The sequence below is a fragment of the Lampris incognitus genome, chromosome 5 (genome assembly GCF_029633865.1).
Source record: "Lampris incognitus isolate fLamInc1 chromosome 5, fLamInc1.hap2, whole genome shotgun sequence".
In the NCBI taxonomy this organism is placed as follows: domain Eukaryota; kingdom Metazoa; phylum Chordata; class Actinopteri; order Lampriformes; family Lampridae; genus Lampris; species Lampris incognitus.
The window spans coordinates 25,771,528-25,795,190 of NC_079215.1; the positions used below are offsets into that span (position 1 = coordinate 25,771,528).

General features: G+C 45.8%; 2 protein-coding genes across 2 annotated transcripts; both read right to left on the reverse strand.

Moving 5' to 3' along the window:
• Nucleotides 1-621: 621 nt before the first annotated feature.
• knop1 (lysine-rich nucleolar protein 1) lies at nt 622-14,111 on the reverse strand. Its single transcript, XM_056280363.1, has 5 exons — nt 14,077-14,111; nt 2,536-3,870; nt 2,381-2,449; nt 1,026-1,094; nt 622-929 (listed from the first exon to the last, which is right to left on the reverse strand). The coding sequence occupies exons 1-5, from the start codon at nt 14,083-14,085 to the stop codon at nt 624-626; spliced, it is 1,788 nt and encodes a 595-aa protein (XP_056136338.1). The 5' UTR covers nt 14,086-14,111; the 3' UTR covers nt 622-623.
• Nucleotides 14,112-18,826: 4,715 nt separating this feature from the next.
• Nucleotides 18,827-20,749, reverse strand: gprc5bb (G protein-coupled receptor, class C, group 5, member Bb). Its single transcript, XM_056281044.1, has 3 exons — nt 19,642-20,749; nt 19,010-19,122; nt 18,827-18,871 (listed from the first exon to the last, which is right to left on the reverse strand). The coding sequence occupies exons 1-3, from the start codon at nt 20,747-20,749 to the stop codon at nt 18,827-18,829; spliced, it is 1,266 nt and encodes a 421-aa protein (XP_056137019.1).
• Nucleotides 20,750-23,663: the final 2,914 nt, after the last annotated feature.

Sequence of the window (23,663 nt, forward strand, 5' to 3'; positions counted from 1 at the left end):
CAAACACGAAAAAAATGGCAGCGGATTGTCAGCAAGGCATCCAAAATCATAGGCAACCCACTCCCCTCAGTTGAATCTCTATATACTCACCAGACTGTAAAGCGAGCAAAGATGATAATCTCCGACCCCTCACATCCTGCTCATCACTTCTTCCAGCTCCTTCCTTCAGGGAGGCGCAACAGGTCACTGTCCACCAAGACTAAACGCTTCACAAACCGTTTTTTTTACCCCCCCTTGCCATCAGGATTCTGAATTCCTCCCTATAGTCCCCTCTTCACACACCACTGGCATAAACACCACTATTCACCCAACTGATAGGTTTGATTCTGCTATTGTGTAACTGTATTGTTCATGATAATATGTGATACAATTGTCCATGTATGTATTGTGCTGCAGAGTTTAATGCGTACCGAAAACAAATTCCACTGGCCTTGGTTGTGTGGCTAATAAAACAATCTAATCTAATTTTAACACCAGGCATTTCTTTTGTCTTAACCAGCCTGATGTCGGAGTCTGCATTTATTGTCATGTTCAGTACGGTTTCCTTTTTTTTCGTTGTTATTTGTATCGTTTTTTTCTGGTTACTTTAGCATGAGGGACTTCTAGTCTCATTCAACCATACATCAAGTATCAAAACGGACTGATCGACATGCATCGATGTCAATAGAGAACTTCTTGTTGGATGGTGCTGCAAACCCAAGTCCAGCGCCCTTGCTGCTGTAGTCCATGCGTCTGGACTGAGCGCGCTCAAACTCTCCTAGGAGTCCTTGTTGTAAGCTGTGCTGTCCCTCCTTATTCAGTGCCATGTTTGCTGGTCCACTGCTCGCCCCAGTTGACTGAAAGCCCTTCTTGAATCCACCCATTAGCCGCAGGAATTTTTGCTGTTTCTCGGAGCTGTCGAACTGGGCAGTGCCCCACTGGCCAAAGCCCTGAGGAGCATAAATATTGGGGATATACATCAGAAAGCATGAGGAAAAAAAAAATCTCAAAGGGACAATTATGGGTTTTGCTTTGTTGATACCAACCCCAAGTTTAGCTGGTACTTGAGGATGAGATGCTTTGTCAGTCTCCGTCTGGACAGCCAGTCTTCTTTCCTATAAGATGAAATAGCTTATATTACTCATTTCTTGAAGTTGTCATGGCGCATATAACATGACACAAGGAGCAACAGTCTTGTCGAATGCAGATTTCCATCTTCCATAAGGGTAATTCTACTTGAGTCCCGGCCTCTTTTCTTCACCGATGTAAATAAAAGATATATCTAAGCAGGGGCGGCACAGTGGCGCAGTGGTTAGCGCGGTTGTCTCACAGCAAGAAGGTCCTGGGTTCGAACCCCGGGGTAATCCAACCTTGGGGGTCATCCCAGGTCATTCTGTGTGGAGTTTGCATCTTCTCCCCGTGTCTGCTTGGGTTTCCTTCGTGTGCTCCGGTTTCCTCCCACAGTCCAAAGACATGTAGATCAGGTGAATCGGCTGTACTAAATTGTCCCTAGGTGCGAGTGTATGTCTGTATCTGTGTGTCCGCCCTGTGATGGCCTGTCCAGGGTGTCTCCCCAGCCTACCACCCAATGACTGCTGAGATAAGCTTCAGCATCCCCACGACCCTGAGCAGGATAAGTGGTTTGGATAATGGATATCTAAGCAGCTCTTGAAACTGCATAACCTGGCAAAGAAGTCATATTTCATCTCACATAGTACAGATATGACTCACAGGACTATAAACACTATCGGATGCAAGGTTAAAAAAAAAAGAAAAAGGAATAGATTGGGTTAGGAAAATCAAAATCTCAGCGAGGATCTTGAAAAGTTTTTGATATTTTATCTCATGCAGCTAGGGCTGTTATGGTACATGTATTTGTACCAAAAATTTTCAGTAGGGGTCTTTCGGTTTGGCACGCTTGTGTATTGAATTAATGCAGCGCCGTTTTATCAACTGCACGTGCAGAACGTTTTAGTGTGGGGAATTAAAAACATTTCTTTTAAAAAAAAATCAAAAGAGTTTCCCCCCTAGCAACTTTCACAAAGGGCCAGATGCTGTACGTTCAGGTACCCACTAAGCATGCACGCACGCCACAAAGAGATTGCCGGTATTTTAGCACAGCCTCATAGTTATGGCAAACACAGATAAACCAGAGCTTAGTGTCAGCAGATCTGCCCTTTCTGCAAACAACGTAGACAAGTTAATTTTTCGGGGGGGGGGACATGAAAATACAATGAATCTCAGTACAAGCTGTAATGACATATGTTATATGACTCACGAGACAAACATTATCAGATGCACAGTAAAAAAAAAATGGAATGATTGGATAAGGAGAATAAAGTCTCAGTGAGGGCACATTTTATAACTGAAATGTATTTGACTAAGAGATTTAAAGGCCTACCTGGCTGATGGGCATGTCTGTGTTTCCAATCTTTTCTGACCGGAAAACCGCATCTACCTGGGGGGCTGCCTGGGACACGAATGACACAACAGATAACTAAACACACAAACACTATATATAGGTGGTATTAATGGCCTCTGACTGTACACACTCACCCCTTGGGCTTCCTGTTCTTTATAAGAAACCTGCTCTAATTTTTTGATCTTCTTTGTCATGACTCGACTAGTCTCCTGTGTGTCTTCATCCTCCTCCACTTCTTTTTCTACCTCAGAGAAGCTCCTCTTTGCCTTCTTTTTCTTGCTTTTTGTGTTGCTCGCCGTTATGACAGATGTTTCTGTTCCCAGGCCTACCTTCTTGGCTTCTGTCTCATGGGATAATAGTTGGTCCTCCTCTCTTATCTTTTTCATCTTCTTCCATTTTGGTTCTCTCCCTTCCACTCCACTAGGCTCTTCCTCTTCAGAATCTTTTCCCCCCTTATTCTTTATGCCTTTCTTATTTTTACTCTTCTTTCTCTTCTTTTTTATTTCTTTCTCCTCCACCTCTTCCTTCACTTTAGCTTCAGAGTCATCCTCGGCTGAGGTAAAGTGTGCTTTCTTCTTCTTGGTTTTCTGTTGGACCTCCAGCGTTTCAGCCTTCTTTGCCTCTTCCTTGGTTGCAGCTTGAAGCTTCGTCTTCACCTTTTTTGTCTTCTTTTTCACCATTTCTTCTATGACTACCCCAGTCTCTCCCTCTGATGCCCCTAAACTCTCTGCATTCTGATCCAATGTCTTTTTAGCTTTCTTTTTTGCAACCATTACTCCATCCTCTCCTTCTTCAGGGTCGGTGGTCTTTTTTCTCCTTTTGTGACTTTGCTGTCCAGTCTCCACAGCGAGTGTAAAATCATTTGCCTGACCTTTCTTGGCTTTCTTTGAAGTTTTCACCTCTACTTTTCCTTCTCTCCCCTCTTTCTCTCCTCCATCTACATTTATATTTCCCTCCGCTGGTCCGGATTCCTTTTCCGGCATGAACTTCTTTTTCCTCTGTTTTTTCTCCTCATTTTCCATTTGACCTTCCTTTATTGTGCACTGAGAAATTTCTCCAACATCAACTTCCTCAACTTTGATAAAGTCGTCATCGGCGATTTGTTTACCGTTTTTCTTCTTTTTGCCGATTTCACTGTCCGTTTCATTCTCTCTGTCATGGTGACTGCTGGCATCATTTGCGTCATTGGTAGCAGCTTTCTTCTTTTTCTCCTTTGCTTGTTTTTTAATATTTCCATTACAGTCTGAGGACCCCTCCACCTTCACAATGTTCTCACCTTTATTCTTTTTCTTCTTCTCCTTTTGTGCTTCTCCTATGCACTCCTCCTCTCCCTCAAGTTTTTCGTTTTTTCGTTTTTTCTTCTCTTTCTTAACCTTCTTGTCCTCAACTCTCTCATCTCCGCTGGCAGCCTCCGACTTCTTTTTGACTTTAACCACTGGTATCTCCACAGCAACCATCTTCTGGCTTGCCTGGAAAATAGAAATATTTCAACTTTATAAGTACCTACTGTCTTGAAAGAGACAAAAAACACAAAGGCTGCAGAGTGATCATGTGTGTGTGTGTAATAGTAAATGAATTGTGTGTGTCATAGAAACAAACCAATCATCTGGCTGGTTGCTTGAGCTGGGGCTCAAGATCCATGTCTTTCTATGGGTCCAGTGTTTTTCCCTTAAGGATATATCAGAATTTATATAGTAGGAAAGATCTTTGAAGCATAATCTCAAACTACAAATTCACCAACAGTATTGACACACTAAAGACAGTGAGCTGAAGGATGCATCTCCTCAGTCCTCCACAAGCACGTTTTTTTTCCAATATACACAACACCCTGTACTTTATCAGACTTGTTGAACTCTGCTCCTTTTTCCTCCTTAATTGTAACCAGCCAATTACCCCACTCTTCCAAGCCATCCCGGTCACTGCTCCACCCCCTCTGCTGATCCGGGGAGGGCTGCTGACTACCATATGCCTCCTCTGATACATGTGGAGTCACCAGCTGCTTCTTTTCACCCGATAGTGAGGAGTTTCACCAGGGGGACGTAGCACGTGGAAGGATTACGCTATTCCCCCCAGTCCCCCTCACCCGAACAGATGCCCCGACCGACCAGAGGAGGCACTAGTGCAGCGACCAGGACACATACCCACATCCGGCTTCCCACCCGCAGACACGGCCAATTGTGTCTGTAGGGACACTCAACCAAGCCGGAGGTAAAACGGGGATTCGAGCCGACGATCCCCGCGTTGGTAGGCAATGGAATAGACCGCCACGCTACCCAGACGCCCCGATCTCTCCTCCTTCTGTGTGCGATTTTTAATTTTTTTAGGCTTCCTACTTAAGTAATTGCTTGCTTTACATTATGCAGGGTTTACCACTCAGGGGGATCGTTGTAATTTGCATACAGAAAAAGATGCTTTGGCACTGTACGTACAATGAAGTTCATTCTCTGCATTTAACCCATACTCTCTACACACACTAGAAACAGTGGGCAGCCGTGTACACTTGGAGTGGGCAGCCGCAGTGCAGCACCCATGGACCAACTCCAGTTCTTTGTCATTGCCTTGATCAGAGGCGCAGGCAGGATATAACCTTAACATGCATGTCTTTTGATGGTGGGAGGAAACCCACAGACATGGGGAGAACATGCAACCTCCACACAGAACGGACCTGGGACGGCCTGGGGTTCGAACCCAGGACCTTATTGTTGTGAGGAAACAGTGCCAACCACTGAGCCACTGCACAGCATAAATTGTGCTGTGGGCATCAAACCTGTCCTGGCTGATGCTTGTAATTTAGAGTTAGTTAACATTAGTGCCTCAAGTTGGTTTGTTCTACTAAACCTCCTAGTTGCATGCTGGAAACCACTCCCTACCCATAGCCATTTCCAACTTCTCTCTGCACAACATTTTTTTTTTTTGCCTTACACCTAGTGTATAAACCCTGTAATTTCTAAATGTCCTGTAAAATGTCAGCACCAGTTAGCCAAATATAATTTCCAGCGCCCATTACACATGTATGGTAAAAACCATCCTGCTTCTGATCATCTGCTCCTCTGGGACAGTCATCATCATCATCGGCGGTCACTCGGGGTTGAGTATGACTGTCCTCCTTCTTGGTCCTTGTGGGTCTTCAGGTGGGCGAAGAGGCCAATCCTGGAGCCGCATATTTTGGTGCAGTGTGGGCAGGGGTGGGCAGTGGTAATTGTGGGATTGGTTTTGGCCTTTTTGGTGGAAACTCCCTCCTTTCTGAGTCTGCGCTTGTGTTAACGGTCTGATTCCCTTTCGGGAGGACGCCTGTGCATGGAATCTTTTAATGTGGGGAGGCTGGTGCACAGGCAGCCTCCACACAGTCCTTGGCATAGAAAGGCCAGGATCCAGTGGCATGGAGACCAAGACAACTGGGGGCCCTTCTTTGCTGCAGCCTTCTTCCGCCTTTGCGGCCACTGTGGTGATCCTCACAGCCACCATCTTCCGCCCACTCCGCCGTTGAGGACTTATTTGCGATTAACCCATAGCTGGGGCAGTGGTTGAGAGACGCCAGGGCGTGTCCACACACCGGTGGGCCTGCGCGCCTTCTCTCTGGGGCCCACTGCTGCTCCGAGATCCCCTGCAGTTTGGCCTGGGACCGCAGAGTACCCAGTTACCATGTGTGGCCACGAGGAGGCACTGCAGAAGTCTTGGCGATGGAGAGGCTATGTACCGGCAGGAGGAGACTTACGCACTCGGCTCCTCTTTTCACCCCCTACAAGACGGCTAGCTGGCGGCAGTAGCTGAAAACAGAAAGAAGCAAGCAGAAGCAGCATGCACTAACTACAAGCACTACTGCCCCAGTACTACTGCACTGACGCGTCACACATGCCCTGTGTGCTGTCACACACACACGTACTGGGACAGTGCCTCTTCGATGACAATCTCACTGGACCGAAGAACAGACTTCTCTGACACAAAGATCACATCCTCATCAGAGTCTGTCTGAAATCAAACACAAATCTATATCATCAGTAGCCAGTGGTGGGCTGTTAGGGCCGTCTCTGCTGGTCCTGTCAAAATCCTAATTTTTTTTTCGTAGTTAAATTGAAGTGTGCCTGAAATGTGTCCGAATTAAATTAATTTTCTCCTGGGGCAGAGCAGGGATTTCCCATGTCATCTAAATGCATCACAGCTCCTTGGAACAGCACTAGTTTGTATTGCTAGCCTTTCATTGAAGCCCAAAGCTGCAAACTGATTACAACTTTGAGTGGTCATATCATCAGCCAATCAAAGTTTGATGTGTAGTGACAGAATGTCCCAGGGGCCCTGCGATGTATCGGTGGCAGCCCCGGTGTCGCAATCAACTTTGAGCTTGAACCTTTGGCAGGTTGTGAGTGAACTAAGCGCAATGGCCGCCACATTCACAGCTACCGACGATCTTGTTGCTGATCTATTTTGTGTTTTTTACGAATTTGGTAGGACTGTCTGCATTTCTTTTACACATTCTCCCAAACGGACTAAATTACTGGATAAATTTTGCCAGAGAAGGCTGCCACGAGTATCTGAAGTGAGGTGGAACTTCAACTCCAGGTTGGTGTGCATATTTTTCTTGTTGGACTGAAGGTGGTGAACTGATAAGATCGTGGCTATACTTGCCTGAATTTGTTGAAGTTGCGCAAGTGACTGGTGAAAACTACATCAATTGTGAAAACTTGTTTGTTATCTCCGCTGGTAGCCTGGAGGGTATTATGCATTTGGTTGCATGCGTGTCTATCCGTAGCTAATCTCACAAATTACTGTACCTATCAGCCTAAAATATTTTGTGCACAGTTAAGACTGTATGATCAAGAACCTCTCGTGGTTGTGGTGATTAAGCATTTGTTTTCACCATTGCCACTCCCTCTCCCTCCCATTCACTCTCCATCTCCTTGAAACCCAATAAGTGGCCCGCAGGCCAGGATCGGCCCGAGAGAGCCAAATGTCTGGCCCGTGCCGACCCACTGGCACTAATGCACCTGTCGAAACATGAAATAAAGTGTGCAACATGTGAAATAAAGGGTGCGCTGCTCTACTTTAATTTGACCTCACCCCACACCGTACACTTGACCTGTGCTGTAGAGCGCACGTAGATGTAAGATGTACTCTACATTTGGGGGGGCAACACGGTGACCCAGTGGTTAGCGCTATTGTCTCACAGCAAGAATGTCCTGGGTTTGAACCCCAGGCCATCCATGGTCCTTTCTGTGTGGAATTTGCATGTTCTCCCCTTGTCTGTGTGGGTTTCCTCTGGGTGCTCCGGTTTCCTCCCACCATCAAAAAGACATGCATGTTAGGTTTAATACTCCTGTCTGTGCCCCTGAGCAAGGCAGTGGAAAGAAGAAGTGGAGTTGTTCCCCTGGCACTGCAGCTGCCGACTGCTCCTATACAATAGGATGGGTTAAATACAGAGAACAAATTTAATTGTAACAGAACAACTGCACAATGACAAAATAAAGTGGCTTTCTTTCTCTACAGTCCTTGTCAAGACAGAACCACTCACCGGCTAAGTCACTGATAATCAATATCTGTCCAAAACCAAGAACATGGCCTGCACGAAAAAGCGGAAAGTCGACCAGGAAAACCATCAGTTCAAATCTGACTGGACAGATCAGTTTTGTTTTATTTTGCCCGACCACGCCAATGCCAAACTGACCTACTTGATATGCATTCAGACTGTAGCTATCTGCAAAGCAGAAATTCTAAAGCGGCACTTCAGCACTATGCATGCTGCCAGTCCCCCCCCCCCTTTTTCTCCCCAACTGTACTTGGCCAATTACCCCACTCTTCCAAGCTGTGTCAGTCGCTGCTCCACGCCCTCTGCTTATCCGGGGAGGGCTGCAGATTACCACATGCCTCCTCTGATACATGTGGAGTCGCCAGCTGCTTCTTGTCACCTGATAGTGAGGAGTTTCACCAGGGGGACGTAGTGCATGGGAGGATCACGCCATTACCCCCAGTTCCCCCTCCCCCCGAGCAGACACCCCGACTGATCAGCAGAGGCACTAGTGCAGCGCCCAGGACATACCCACATCCGGCTTCCCACCCGCAGACACAGCCAATTGTCTGTAGGGACGCCCGACCAAGCCAGAGGTAACATGGGGATTCGAACCGCCGATCCCCATGTTACTAAGCAACAGAATAGACCGCTATGCTACCCAGACGCCCATGCTGCCAGTTTTAATGCCAACTACCCTACAAAATCAGGTCACTGCAAACAAAAAAATAGCAAATATGACAACATCACACAAACACTCTGTTTCTACCATCTGTAAATCAACATCGGCACAAGAGAGTGCAACAGCTGCATCATTGCATGTTTCGTGGAACCTTGCTAAAGCCAAGAAGCCATTCGCTGATGCCGAGTTGATTAAAATGTGTACCACTGATATGGTTAGCGAAGTTTTAAGCCGTGATGAGAAAAACAAGAAAATGATTACGGAGCTATTAAAGCAGGTGCCATTGTCGGCTAACACGGCAACAAAGAGAGTAGAACTTTCAGCGGAGTAGTGTTTTTCCAATCTACTCACCAATTTGAAGACAACAGAAGCCATATCATGAGCCACAGACTCGTCCCATAACCGAACCAATATGCAACAGCCATCTGTGTTCCCAAGATTCTTTTGATGGGAAGACCTTTTGGGAAGAGCTACTTATTTACTTTGTTTGCTTCCTCTGCCTGGGTGCACAATTGGAGAAATTATCTTAAATGAATTAACACAGTTCTTTGAGAAGAATGGCTTGGATGTGAGCAAAATTGGGTCCGTTGTCACCGATGGGGCTCAGTCAATGGTGGGACAACACAAGGGCTTTGTAAGCAGGCTTGCCGCTGTTAATCCAGCGCTTAGCATTTCATTGCATTATTCACAAATCAGCTGTGTGCACTAAACTGTGTGGGGAAATGAAAGAGGCGATGGATACTCTGACAAGACTGGTAAACTTCATTCGTGAGAGTTCTAGTCTGCAACATCACCTTTTCAGAGCATTGCTGAAGGAAATGTCAGCAGAACACAAGGATCTTTTTCTGCATAATGATGGTCACTGGCTAAGCAAAGGCCATGTGTTGGAGAGGATGTGCAACCTGCGCAATGAGCTTGTGTCATTTTTATCTGGACTGTGGAGCCAAAACGCCCAAGAATATCAGAGGGTTTTAAGCCACAATAAGGTGATGGCACGTTATTTCTTCATGTGACGTCAGGTCTCATCTAAATCACCTTAATCTGCAATTACAAGGCAGGAGCCACACTGTTGCAGACATGTACAAGGCGGTTGAAGCTTTCTGGTCAAATGTGAACATTTTGGAGAAACATTCACGGGAGAAAGTTGCACTTTCCACGTCTGCGGGAGCATTGTGAGAAGAACGAAATGCAGGAGGATCCAGCGATGAAGGATTTCATGATGAGCCTGGCAGAAAACTTCAAGGAATGATTTGAAAGCTACCCTTAACTCCTAGTTGAGACATCCTCCTCTTCCTGAGACAGCTGTTCTCCATTTCGGCTGATGGCCAGTGGACTGCAGAGTCCAAAAGGCTTGCATCATCCATAGATGAGGCAACTCTTCAGATGGAGGTCTTGGAGATGGCAACATCTGATTTGCTCAAAGCAGAACACAAGGACGTTGACGTGAGTGACTTTTGCGTCAACATGGTTCCCCAAGCTCGATTCAAAAACATGACAGCTATCGCAATGCTCCTACTCACAATTTTCCCTCCATGTACATAATGTGAGTCATCGTTTACTTCAATGAACCCAATCAAGAACCAGGAAGAAAAAAAAAGACTCCCCAATGCGCATCTTGGCCAGTGCCTCAGGCTTGCCACAACAGAAAACAGGCCCAACTTCGGGAGGATTGCCTCATCCCGTCACTCTCACTTGTCTCACTGATTGGTGAATGAACATCCATTTATTTTTGTCCATAATTAAATGGATGGTTTTCAACTTATTTTGTTTCAAGAGTGCATTTTTTTTAATTGTGTGACCCTCAACAGAGGTTTTAAGAATCCCAGGCCTAAATTATCACTACTACTACTAATATTCATTCATTCATTATCCAAACCGCTTATCTTTACTCAGAGTCACAGGGATGCTGGAGCCTATCCCAACAGTCATTGGGCGGCAGGCGGGGAGACACCCTGGACAGACAGGCCACCAGACCATCACAGGGCTGACACACACACACACAGAAAGGTGACCCTTAGGTCATATTATTAGCAAATTTGAAAGGTATTTCATGGCACCGTTATGCTGATGATATTCAGCTGTATGTCCCTTTTATGCCTGCCATTAAGGCCTAGATGGCTAACAAATTTTTACAGCTAAACACATAAGACTGAGATCCTTATTGCTAGTATAGCTTCTAATGTTGCTCAGTGTATTGGGTCTTTTTCTTCAGCTGTACAGTCTAATCTAATCAGCTCAGGACATTTACTGCATAATCCCCCCTTTCTCCATCCAATATTAACAATAAATAATAACAAATACGACGTATATAGCGCTTTTCTAACATTCAGAGTCACTTTACAATAAACGGGGTGAAACAAGACAACAGATAAACATAGCACAGACATACAGGGGTGGCTGGGAAGGGGGGCTACGAGAAGGAAAAGCGGCAACCACACACGACGCCAGCAGTACTCTCCGATTTAGACAGACACAAAAGGGGAAGAAAAACAAACATCATAAATCACAGATGAAAGCAAGTCTGAAGATAGAGTCCTCAGAACTTGAACAGGTAATAATGCCAATCTGAAAACCGCGTGCAATTTCCTACACAATTATATTAGTTGTCTGTTGCCACAATCCTATCTGATAAAGTGAAAAATTATAGAAACTAACCAAATGAAAAGGTTAGACATTACTAAAACAGAGAGATTTGGGAAAGACAGGAGGCAGAGCTCCAACTTGCAAGTGCTGCTTTGCCAACCTGTGTCATGTGTGACATCCAAGTCGGGAAATCCCATATCAGTACACTCATTTTAGTGTGTGTGTGTGTGTGTGTGTGTGTGTGTGCTCATGCATGTTTTTATACTTGCGGTATGTTATTGTCATATTGTGCAATCATTATGCCTTCAGAGCACACATCATTGATAATTCTTCCTTTGCCCTGTTGTGATCCTCATATCCCCACATTGTCTCTCTCTCTCCCTTACTCTTTTTCTTGTTCTCTCATGCCCTCTCTTTCCTTCAGTCCTGCTGCTCCTCAGCCAATCAGGGATAATAATAATAATAATAATAATAGCAGCAATGACAACAACTTTTGCTGGTGCATGGAACCCCCCCACCCCACCCCCCAGACATTTTGGCCCTTGGCTTGGCATGCATGACATGATTTGGCCATTGGGGAACCCTCCTCTAGATACTTCGACCAACGCTGCTCTCTGTCGCTGAACACATGCACGCTGTTGATTTGATCGGGTGGCGACAGTGCCCATTATGTATTCAGGTATGAGTGCTGAAAGTAAATGAGACATCGATCGTATTTCGTAAGTCAGCAAATCATTCACTGCTGATCTCCTCACAGCAGAACTGAAGGAATGCTGGATTAACCTAAAATAATTTGCTTTATTCACCTCGCCACCATGTTTGTTTAACAGACATCATGAGGGGGATTAGAAGTGGAGGTGGCATAGACTCCAAAGTTAAAACTCTGCTATAAAAATACAATTTCAAGAGTAGGATTAATCACAGCCACAGCTCGAAATCACCTCAGTAGCTACAATAAAACATGAGCTATGTTTTCTTACCACTGTTTTATTGCTTTAGAATGAAAAGTAACTCGACTACATTTTATATCATGAAAACCATGACTTTTAAACACAATGGGACCCCTTCTCCCGCTAGGCAAAAAAAAAAAAGTGTGGTTTGTCACCAAGTTGGAACACTGGAGAAGGGGAGCTATGCCTGGCGAAGATCTGCACCTTACTGAGTGCACTCCTCTAGTTGTTTTTTTGCCATGTAGTGTGTGTGAGTGCAATCTGGTTGCCGAGTGACATAAAGGAAGATCTGATGGGGATGCTGCAATAGCTGCTATAGTGCACAGAGGTTTGTGTTGCGGTTGCTGAAGATCGAATGTCTGGTTGGTGTTGACCTAGTAGTGGATATAGTGCATACATAGTGGATATACGTACAGAGCATACTGGATGCCTTTGCAAAGGCATACAAGCAGCTTGGCCTGGCCATTAACACAGAAAAAGACCTATATCCTCTACCAACCCCCAGCCAACAGAAATATGCCTGCTCTGCCCCCATCCATCTCTGTAGACGACAACACCAGACTCAAAAACATGGAAGAGTTCCCATATCTTGACAGCTTTCTCTCCTCAAAAGCCAACACTGACATTGAAATACACCACCATCTCAGTTGTGCCAGCCAGGCCTTCACAAGATTGAGTAAAAGGGTTTTTGAAAACCGTGACCTTCAAGTCAAAACAAAAAAAATCTGGTGTACAAAGCGGCAGTGCTGCCCACCCTTCTGTATGGGTCAGAAATATGGACCACATATAGCAGGCACCTGAAGGCACTCAAGGCATACCAACAGCAATGCCTCAGGAAGATCCTTCAGATCAGCTGGGAGGATAAGTGCACCAACTTAAGCACCCTCGAGGAGGCCAACATGCCTACTATAATTGCTCAACATCAGCTGAGATGGACTGGCCATGTCCTCCGCATGTCTGACTCCTGCCTCCCAAAACAAGTCCTTTACTCTCAGCGTGTGACAGGACGCTGTGCCCCAGGAGGACAAAATAAGCAGTATAAAGATAAGATAACATCAAGGCCCACATCAAAAAGTTTGACATCGACCTTAACACCTGGGAACAAGCAGCAAAAAACAGGGAGGCCTGGACACTGGTTGTCTGTGAGGGTGCTAGGTGCTACAACCATGATATATAACTAACAGATAACCAATATAGGATGGAGAAAGGGGGAATTATGCACTAAATGTCCTGAGCTGATATAAAATGCAACTTGATTGACTGATTGACATCCACAGTGCTGCTGAAAACAAGCACAGACTCAGAGAGGAGTGAGTTACCAGAAAGGCCCAAACCACTTCCTCACATCCTTGCCCACATTGCCCCAAAATATGCAGCTCCAGGATCGGCCTCTACGCCCACCTGAAGACCCACAAGGACCTAGAAGGACAGTCATACTCGACCGCCGATGATGATAGTGCGTGAGATTGTATTTCGTATGTGGCTGTGTTGGTACCTATAGGAGAAATGTGTGTGTGTGTGTGTGTGTGTGTGTGTGTGTGTGTGTGTGTGGGGGGGGGGGGGGGGGTAAGGGTGCAGTTCGTTACTGAGGGCCCCGACTGAAAACCCCCCCGGCACGCTACTTCCTGTAGTATTGATGCAGATTTTGTAAGGGGAATTGAGGCTTGCTGTACACGTCGCTGAGGACCAGTCGCGTTGATGCGAGATATACTTCACTAAATGCAAGAAAAAAACTGGAATTTGCCATTCCCAGATGACCATGACTAATCCAAGAATGACGCATTGCAAACAGAAGCCACTCGGCAGTCGAGACCTTCCTTCCAACAAAAGTTTAACTAATTACGCGTTGCATAGCTGTAGGCATAGTTAGTTAGTACATCAAATGAATATAAAGAATCACAATGTTTAGCTATCGACGTGCACGTGGCCACAGAACGGTAAAGGGCACCAATGTACTTACTTCTATCATAAGCGTGCATACATGGAAGCGTGTGAACGCACAGTCCGGCGAGAAGTGATGACGAGCGGCGAGGGAGGAGCACATCTCTTAAAGGGAGGGTGCACGCGGGAGGATGCGTCACCTTAAAGCATAGATACGTCAGAGTGATCTTTAAGAGCTTTATTGTGTCATTAGTCGTTGATGAGATAACGATGCCACAAAGACGCAACGCATTAAGCAAATACGCTGACTACATTAATCAATTTAAGATTGCATTGTTGCTTGGCATCAAGTCTTACTCTGTTGTGTTTCTATCAGCCATGTGGTCGAGGTGGGCATACGCGCCGCTTAAACTGAGCGGGGCATTCAGCGTATGCGCCGGCTGAGACGTTCATTGAATAGTGTTTTCCTCCATAACCCGGAAGTAGTTCTGATGTATTCCTGTCAGTGACTTAGAAAGCGTCGTTAGCAACACGTTCGCTTCCGTAAATTGTATCCTACCAATTTAGCTCACCGGCGACAAACAGCTCACGTGTATGGCAGATACTCTTGTTTATGCGTTTCCAAATAAATTATGTGGTTCAAAATCATCTAATAATCGTCACTGACACTAACACGTTTGTGCGCTTTGAAAAAGTAGGTCGTGTTGGAGTGGCTCCTCGTTGGATGTAAATGAACGGAAAAGGGAGACTGAAATTGAGATAGAGGAGCAAGGGAAATGCCAAGACAGGCCGGGACAGTGTGCGACTTCGTGACTGACTGGAGAAGATTTACTCGGACGTATTTCAAACTGACATCAAAATACATCGCCATACACAAGAGGAAACGCCAAGCTGCGTTTGTTAAATTTACATTTCGCGTAATTTAAATTCAGTCGTTTGTTAAATTTACATTTCGCGTAATTTAAATTCAGTCGGTGACATCGAGATAATCCCAAATCCAGATGGTACATTTTGGAAATAAGACGTTGATTTGGGATATGTAGAAAAGCCAGTTTGCTTTGTGGCCCCCAAAGTTGCAGAGTAACAAGCCAACAGCATCATGACGTCCCCTGCCCACGGTACGTGGATCAGCTCCCACAATTTGTTTAGCAAAGCACTATATAAACCCTCTCGCTGCCCACGTGGTAGGAGAAACATGATTGCCGAGGTGACTGGTTCGTTTTGTTGCTTTACTGATACTTTTTGTTAGACTCCCACCTTGAGGTGGCCACTAAGTACTACAGTGTGACAAACCCATGGGGTGGGGGACAAGTACGGGTGACAAATGAGAGGAAGGACCTGAAGGCTCGACCCCTACAATGAGGGGGATCCGGGGGTTTTGTTATGCCGTGGGGGTCATTTTCCTGCCATGGTTTGGGTCCGCTTGCCCCCTAAGAGGGCAGGGTCACTACAAATCAATGCAAAGTTATTCTGAGGGATCACCTTTACCCTATGATGAAACATCTCTATCCTGATGGGAGTGGTCTGTTCCAGGGTGACAATGCCCCCATCCACAGGGCACAAGGGGTCACTGAATGGTTTGATGACTATGAAATGGTGTAAAGCATATGCTATGGCCTTCACAGTCACCAGATCTCAACGTAATTGAACACCTATTGGAGATTTTGGACCGACGTGTTAGACAACGCTCTCCACCACCATCATCAAAACACCAAATGAGGGAATATCTTTTGGAAGAATGGTGTCCATCCCTCCAAGTAGAGTTCAGAGACTTGTAGAATCTATGAGAAGGAGCATTGAAGCTGTTCTGGAGGCTCGTGGTGGACTAAAACCTTACTAAGACACTTTATGTTGGCTTTTCATTTAATTTATCATCCGTCTGTATTGGTGGAAGATGGAAGGAATCAAGAAGTAGCCCAAAACAAACAAGAGCATTCCACTCAATTCACATTCATGCAGAAACGTGGCTTGAGGACACCTGGAAACAAATAAGCCCAGCCTTTACACTGTGTTAACTTTTAAAGCATTTTATTGTCTCTTGATTAAGCATTGTTTCGAAACAACGTCATACTTCTTTTTGGGAGACACACTAGTAGCTGACTGCATATTTCAAGCTTTGCAAATGCAAAGCCGCTTGTTCTGTGGTAAGGTTAGCCAGTGGCTCATAAGTGGCCCAGGAAAAGTCAGTTGACAAGGTGTTAAAGGTTTCAGAGTGAAGAACAGGTGCTCCCGCGTGTCAACCACTTTGTGGGAATCCCAGTACAGATACTCCGAATACGCTGCTATGACGTGATAATACTATCTCAAAGGTTTCTGCGGGAAAATAACAGGGTTATTCACATTTGTTTGTGTTATTTACATAATTGTGCCGATATTACATAAAAATCTCGTTATGATTACACGCTAACTCTAATGTCGATCATACTCATGTAAAAGCTGAATAAAGCATCATTTGGAACCCCAGAACACAGCAAGTGGGTCAACTTTGGGTTTGGAAAAATAGAAGAAGGTATTGGTCAGAAAACAAACACGTTACACACCAAAACTTTCAGAATGTGTCAAACATTCCTCAAGTGGACTCACTGAAAGAAACCCAGGAGTCGGATATTGATAGGGGGTTGTCGGTCCAGTTTACGAGGGTTGGCAACACTACCACTGAAATGATCCTCAGGTGATCTTTGCATCACTTTGTGTTTGCAACGTCTTATTGAAGAGGAAGTTCTTAATTTCACTTTCACATACTGATCATCAATCAATGCAATTTGCACACAATATCAATTTCAAGCCAAACTCAGCAGTGTCAATCATATAAACAGTGAATGTAAAATTCAAATATATCACAAATAATTGAAAGGCAAATTGTACAGTACTGGTAAAGTGCGGTGTCTTGAACCCATCAATTCATCAAATACTTGTCTGACAACCTTCTGAATAGCTTTAACTGGGAGAATTTTTTTTCCCTTTACCAAAAGTCAACACTGTTTTTGATTCAGAATGGTAGATTATTGCTTCAGGTTACCTTCTAGAATATCTGATGATAGGTTTTGTAAGAAGGATCTACAAACGGTCGAACATAATGTAATGCTAAGTTACAGCTCACAAACACTGTTTGTATACCGAGCGCTCGTTACAGTGTGACTGATGAAAGTGGGCCAAAAATATTCCAAAAAACACTTGAAATTTTGTACAATATGAATATCAGTAGCAGAAAAAAAACTACAAATTCGATAATAGATTGTGACATGTTACAGTCATCTCTGAAGTGTGCTTTTAGAAACAACGGCATCTCACATTGTGACGATGCCTTGCGATGACCAGTGCCGGTAAAGTGCAAAATCACAATTTCAAGCAAGTAAACCCGTTACTGTAACACTCACTTTGCCTCAATGAACTTACAGTTTATACATTCCTATTGAAACAAGTTATCTGGATACACATCCGAGCCTTCTCGGTACTCTAGAACTACAGAACAGCTTTATGGCATTGTAGGATGTGTGATATATACACTTACACCAGATCCCACTTCGCTCAGTGCTAAAGGAGGAGAGAAGATGACTTGAAGAAGAAAAAAAAAACACGGTGACAGCAACCTTGGCCAACATCTTGCAATGTAAAGTTGGAGTGCATGGGAAAGTTTTGCTGACTAATGGAGAGATAACTGACATGAATGTCCTGCGCGCCTCCTATGTCACATATATACATTGTCGGCAGCCATACCAACATGTACCCTGGCTTTGCCAAATGACGGAGGCTAAGCAGGGCTTGGCTAATAGCTGCTTGGATGAGAGACTTCCTGGGAAAAACTGAGTAGCTTCCGGGAGTGGTGTTGGTGGGCAGTAGCGGGCAGTCTTCCCCCTGGTCCTAATAAAAACAACAAATATCAAATCCCAATGCCCCAGTGCAGTGACGGGGACACTGTGCTGTAGGAGATGCTGTCCTTCGGGTGAGACGTTAAACCGAGGTCCTGACTCACTGTGGTCATTAACGATCCCATGGCACTTATCGCAAAGAGTTGGGGGTTCCCCGGTGTCCTGGCAAAATTCCTAACCCGGCTCTCTCCATCTGGCCACCTAATCATCCCCCCCCATGTAATGGGCTCATTGATCCCTCCCTCTCCACCTCAAGCTGATGCGTGGTGAGCGGTTCTGGTGCAAAATGGCTGCCGTGCATCACCCAGGTGGGTGCTCCACATTGGTGGTGGTGGAAGTGAGTTACCCCCTTCAATGTGAAGCGCTTTGGGTGTCTAGAAAAGCGCTATATAAATGTAATGACTATTATTATTATTATTATTACTCCAACAAAGCCAAAGAGAAAGAAAAGCTTTTTGTATCACTACACTGAAGGTTAGTTGGATCAAGCAAGCGTGGAAGTTAACGAGGTGTCCTGAGAGCAGTGGATGGTACATGCAGATGTAAAGTCCCAATATCCCCCCGCACTTCAGTCATTTCACTTTACTGGCATGCTGGACACATTAGTGTCTGATCCTCATCAGACATATCATGACCTAATCCCCCGTGTGTTTAATTAATACTGTAAGGTTGCTTGCTTGCTTGAAAAAAACAAAACGCATCACAATATACACACGTTTTCTGGAAAATGACTGGAATTCCAGGAGCTTTTTGCTTTTTAGATTTTCCTCAGGACAACTATCCCGATATAGATGCAGCAAAGGCATCTCGGCAAAAAACACCGTGCATTACTTGAAATAGTAAAGTCAAAAGCGCTTCAAGAATACTTTGAATATCTGTCCGAGGAGATTCTACTGCCAACACACACACGTGACCCCGGTGTATCCTGTTGTTTTGGAGTCTACTTCCGAGTTTTTCCTCTCACCACAGCTGTCTTCCAGTGTAGTTTATAGGGGCTGTAGGCATCTACAAGAGATAAATGGGTAACTAGTAAATTAGTATGTCAGTTATTGTGTGTGTGTGTGTGTGTGTGTGTGTGTGTGTGTGTGTGTGTGTGTGTGTGTGTGTGTGTGTGTGTGTGTGTGTTTGTGTGTGTTCTCTTACTGTTCCACCATTCATGACTAGGGCCATCTCAGTCGGCTGGTATACGTGACCCCGGTAGGGGATGCCTGGACGGATACTTCCATGGCCGCTGTGGTATGTTCCACCTCGGAGGGCTACAAAACCAAACAGAGTAAAACCATATATTCAGAGTGATTAGGTCATGTTCACTAATGGGGGACGAATGGGACAGAAGTAAAGTAGACACCCTGGACAGGCCGCCAGTCCACTGAAGGGACCCCACACACAGTCACTGACACACAATTCTTACCTGCAGCCAATTTAGAGACTTCAATTCATGGAACATTCATGTCCACATTGCAGGAGGAAACCCAGAGATACACTCTGTTTTGAAGAAACAGAGAAATAGTGCTAACCACTAAGCCACTGTGCCGGATCCAAGTGTTATACTTGTTATATAAACTAACAAGGACAATAGCCTCCTCCCAAGTCGAGTAAGTTAGTTGTCTTGACCCAGACTCCTGTGCTCGCCAGTGTGATAGATACTGGTGCTAACCTTATCTATCAAAAATACGCACATAATTTGGACACACACACACACACACACACACACACACACACACACACACACACACACACACACACACACACACACACACACACACAAAACATACTTGCACTGTGTTCTTCTATAGAATAGGGTTGGTTGTCGCCGAAGGGTTGGTGAGGGTGGGCAGAGGGCTCGTCTCCAAAGTGTGGAGGAGCGGCAGGCTGGCTGGTGTCAAAGTAGTCTTGCGTGGGAGATTCTGCAGGCCTCCGCAAACACAAGTGGGCTTCTGGGATGGCATGGAACAGCAGTAGGATCCAGCCCTGGATGACCAAAGCCAAGGCTAATGCAGGCTCATCCCAAGTCTTAATGCCTTTCTTCCCCCCAACCCCTGACCGCTCTCCTTTCCCCTTTATCCTCAGTCCCTGGTTGCCATAGAGGTAGAATCCAAGCCAGGAAACCCAAAGCAAAGCTGATGTCAGACAGGACAGGAAGAGCCAGATACCGTTGCACCTCCATCTCTGTTTTTCACTCTGTTCTTCCCTGCCTTCCTCCCTTCCACCCCCTCTCTCGGCCTCCATCTCTCCCCCACACAGCACCACCCCCAAGGACATACCCATGGCTATGAGAAGCAGCCCCAGGGTGTAGCTGCATGTCAGAGCAAAGTCTAACGGTGGGTAGTCACAGGCCGGGTGACCCTCCCTGACCACAGTCAGAAGCACCCATTCAGCAGAGATAATCCCCTGGACGAGGGCCAAAGCCATACCAAGCCCAGCCAGGGAGCTGCCAGTCGGGCTGCTTTTGCCCGCCACAAGCCTCCTTAGCCGAATCCCCTGGACTAGCAAACTGGAGAAGCACAGGGCGAAAAGGGGACCCCAGAGAGCCCTGCGGACCACACAGAGGGCCTGATTCTTCCCCACTAGGAAAGCCAGAGAGAGGGCGAAGAGACCCAAGAGGGTGGCCAGGAGCAGGAGGAGAGGCCCCAGGCCAGAACGCCTATCTGGGTTGTAGATAGAGCGCAGCTTTGCAATAAGGACAAGAGCGAGAACCAGGGAGGTTATGGCACCACCACAGGCCACTGCCTCTAAAACCACCCCCCACGCAGACTCGAGGTCACACAGCACTCTGTACGGAGGTTCCACATCCAAACTGCATCCGCGCGGAGGAAGAGAGGGGTGTGATGAGGTACAGCTGATCGTGAAGAGGAGGCAGATGATCAGAGGTCTGACTGACATCTGAGAAACAGAAGAAAGAAGGGGGGGGATAAGGAGAGAGGGTGTTATAGAGGTAAAGGGGGACAAACACGAAAAGGAGCATGGAAAGGGGGCAATGTAATGGAAATAGCAGAGAGATACAGATATGAGGGAGAACAGGATGCAGGATGTTATTGTAAATCATGTCGCTTGAGAGAGGCAGTATGCAGCAGCCATAGTGAGCGGTGCATCAAAAAGCTGTGGCAGTCTTACTTCAGAAATTAATATGCATCTCTTCCTTTTGGCCACACATACACGCAAGCACAGTCACACACAGACACCCAAACACACACACACAGCTAAGCACAGAACTGCTTTTGAGATAAAGCAACGGTTTCCATGGTAACGAAAAACAGCGTGGGCTGACTCGATTACACAATGGGCTTTCAAAACTGGAGTTCCAGCATTCGAGAACACACACACACACACACACACACACACACACACACACACACACACACACACACACACACACACACACACACACACACACACACACACACACACACACACACACACACACACACACACACACACACGCACGCGCACTGAACAGTTCACATGAAAATACAACAAAAAGATTTTGATCTGTAACGGTTAGGATTTCAAACTTACCTTGGCAGATTTGGGTTGGCTAAATTATTGACTTTGAAGAGGACTCATCGTTTTTCTTTAAAGAACGGCAGTTTCTGTTTCAGTTGGAGAAAGTCTTTCTGCGATTGCGCCTAAGGAATTCACTGAGGAAAAAGTGAGTGAGAATGAAAACCGTCTCCATGGCTTATTTTCGAATGTCCAAGTGCTCTACCTTCCTCCTTAACAACACGGCTGGCGGTGGGGTTTCAAGCGGGTGAAATCATATTCAGTTATCAGAATGAATCAAATGTCTCGATGCTGCAACGTGTACACCCAGCCGCCCCAAAAGACACCTCACAATGGTTGATGCGCGCATTGGTTCTTCACACACCCACACAACTAAATATATCGTGTCCTTCCCTCCCTCTCTCTCTCTCTCTCTCTCTCTCTCTCTCTCTCTCTCTCTCTCTCTCTCTCTCTCTCTCTCTCTCTCTCTCCTTTTCACTCTTGCACTCTCTCACTATCTCTGTCTTCCTCTCTGACTTCTGCTGTGGGCCCGTCTACCGCTCGCTGTCTTTTTTTACTCTGAATTTGAAGTGGAGTCAGCAGAGATGCAATCCAAGTTTTGCCTCCGTCCACCTACACGCAGGGTCTATGATATTGCTGCTGCCTTGTCTTAGCAGGTAAATAGAAAATAAAAGGGCAGAGAAGCATTGTCATTCAAAGTCTTCACAGTCCATTGGCCGGACTCCATGCATATTATTCTTTGCCATCAAGCTGGTGTGTCTCTCCCATCTCATCGCATCCCATCCTTCATCCAGGTTTTCCTTACAACCAAAACTAGACGTAGATGGGTCATCTTCAGTGGCCACAGAGGTAAAGATCAGATTCAGATGATTTCACTGAAAAGCTGCTCCGGCTGCACTCTGGATGGAGGCGCGACAATGGGATAAGGGGACAGAGAAGGAGGGCAGGAGGAAGAAGGGAGGAGCAAATGGTCATTCTGAACACAGGTGAGAGCTTTATCCACGTGGCCACTCTATTAGGGATTGTTATGTAATACCCTGGAAGACCTGACTCTCTCTCTCTCTCTCTCTCTCTCTCTCTCTCTCTCTCTCTCTCTCTCTCTCTCTCTCTCTCTCTCTCTCTCTCTCTCTCTCTCTCTCTCTCTCTCTCTCTCTCGCTCTCGTTAGGCTGGCGTAATCCTCCCAACCCTACTCCACCCCCTGCAGCTACTGACGCAGTACATTTGTGTGTAGTTGAATTTAGGTGTGTTTGCATGTGCTTGTGTGCACAGTCATACGTGGGATACAGCGTACTGTGTTTATGGAAATATTTCTGTAGAGGTGTGCTTTCAACATAAATACCCTCACAACTTTTGATTACCTGTTTTTATCCAGATTCTTCCACTTGGTCTCAGGGTGTTCAGAGGAATGAAAAAGGGGGGAAAATAATGAACTCGTTCCATATGTGCCACTCAATTCCCACATATTCATTGGCATATAACTTCACTGATGACGTGACATTGGAGAGAGTACATAGGCAAAGCTGTGGTAGCACCAATCGAGACAACTGGATCAATGTGACATATTGACAAAATATACAACCAATAATAACCTTTAAAAAGACAGCTCAAACCTTGTTTTGAACAAGGGGAACACTGAACACACACATATACATATGTGCATGCACACACGCGCGCGCACGCGCACGCGCGCACACACACACGCACGCACGCACACACACACACACACACACACACACACACACACACACACACACACACACACACACACACACACACACACAAACATGCAAGCCAAAGTGTCAACTCATGTGTCTTTCCATATTGCTCATGACGATTAGGCTAATTCCTTAACTACTGGCAAATTCAGGGATCCCTAGCAGTCAATTAAAGACGTTCAGGCAGTCCCTCGTAAAATAGGAATTAGCTCAATTTCACTTTTCTTTACTCTTCCCTACTGTTATGTCCCCAACCACAATGCGCGCATACAACCAAATCTCAGGTAACATGGCCGCTGAGATAAAGCCCTTTTTTTGAACTACAAATACGTTATCTGAAGTGATGGGAAACAAGGCAGGGTGATAGTTATGGGGGATTGCCCTTCATCGGGAAGGTTCCGGTTCAAGACCCTGTCTTCCACACCAAAATGTGTTTGAGCAAGACACTGAATTGCTATGAGCTCCAGGGGTGTCACCCTATACCTGATCCTACTTTCTGCCCCGTGGAGAGAGGCGAGCAATAAGGCAATATTGCCTTTGTGGATCGATTGGAGTTTTTGTTTGTGTGTATGCTTGGTGC

Bases quoted from the DNA above. Each gene is read 5' to 3' on its own strand.
- knop1 (XM_056280363.1), bottom strand. The intron at 1,095-2,380 runs GTAGGCCTTTAA...TTCATCTTATAG, and splicing joins CAGACATGCCCATCAGCCAG to GAAAGAAGACTGGCTGTCCA. The intron at 930-1,025 runs GTTGGTATCAAC...TATGCTCCTCAG, and splicing joins AAGTACCAGCTAAACTTGGG to GGCTTTGGCCAGTGGGGCAC.
- gprc5bb (XM_056281044.1), bottom strand. From the start codon at position 20,749: ATGTCAGTCAGACCTCTGATCATCTGCCTCCTCTTCACGATCAGCTGT. The intron at 19,123-19,641 runs GTATGTTTTGTG...TTGGTTTTGTAG, and splicing joins TATAGAAGAACACAGTGCAA to CCCTCCGAGGTGGAACATAC. The intron at 18,872-19,009 runs GTAAGAGAACAC...TATCTCTTGTAG, and splicing joins TAGTCATGAATGGTGGAACA to ATGCCTACAGCCCCTATAAA.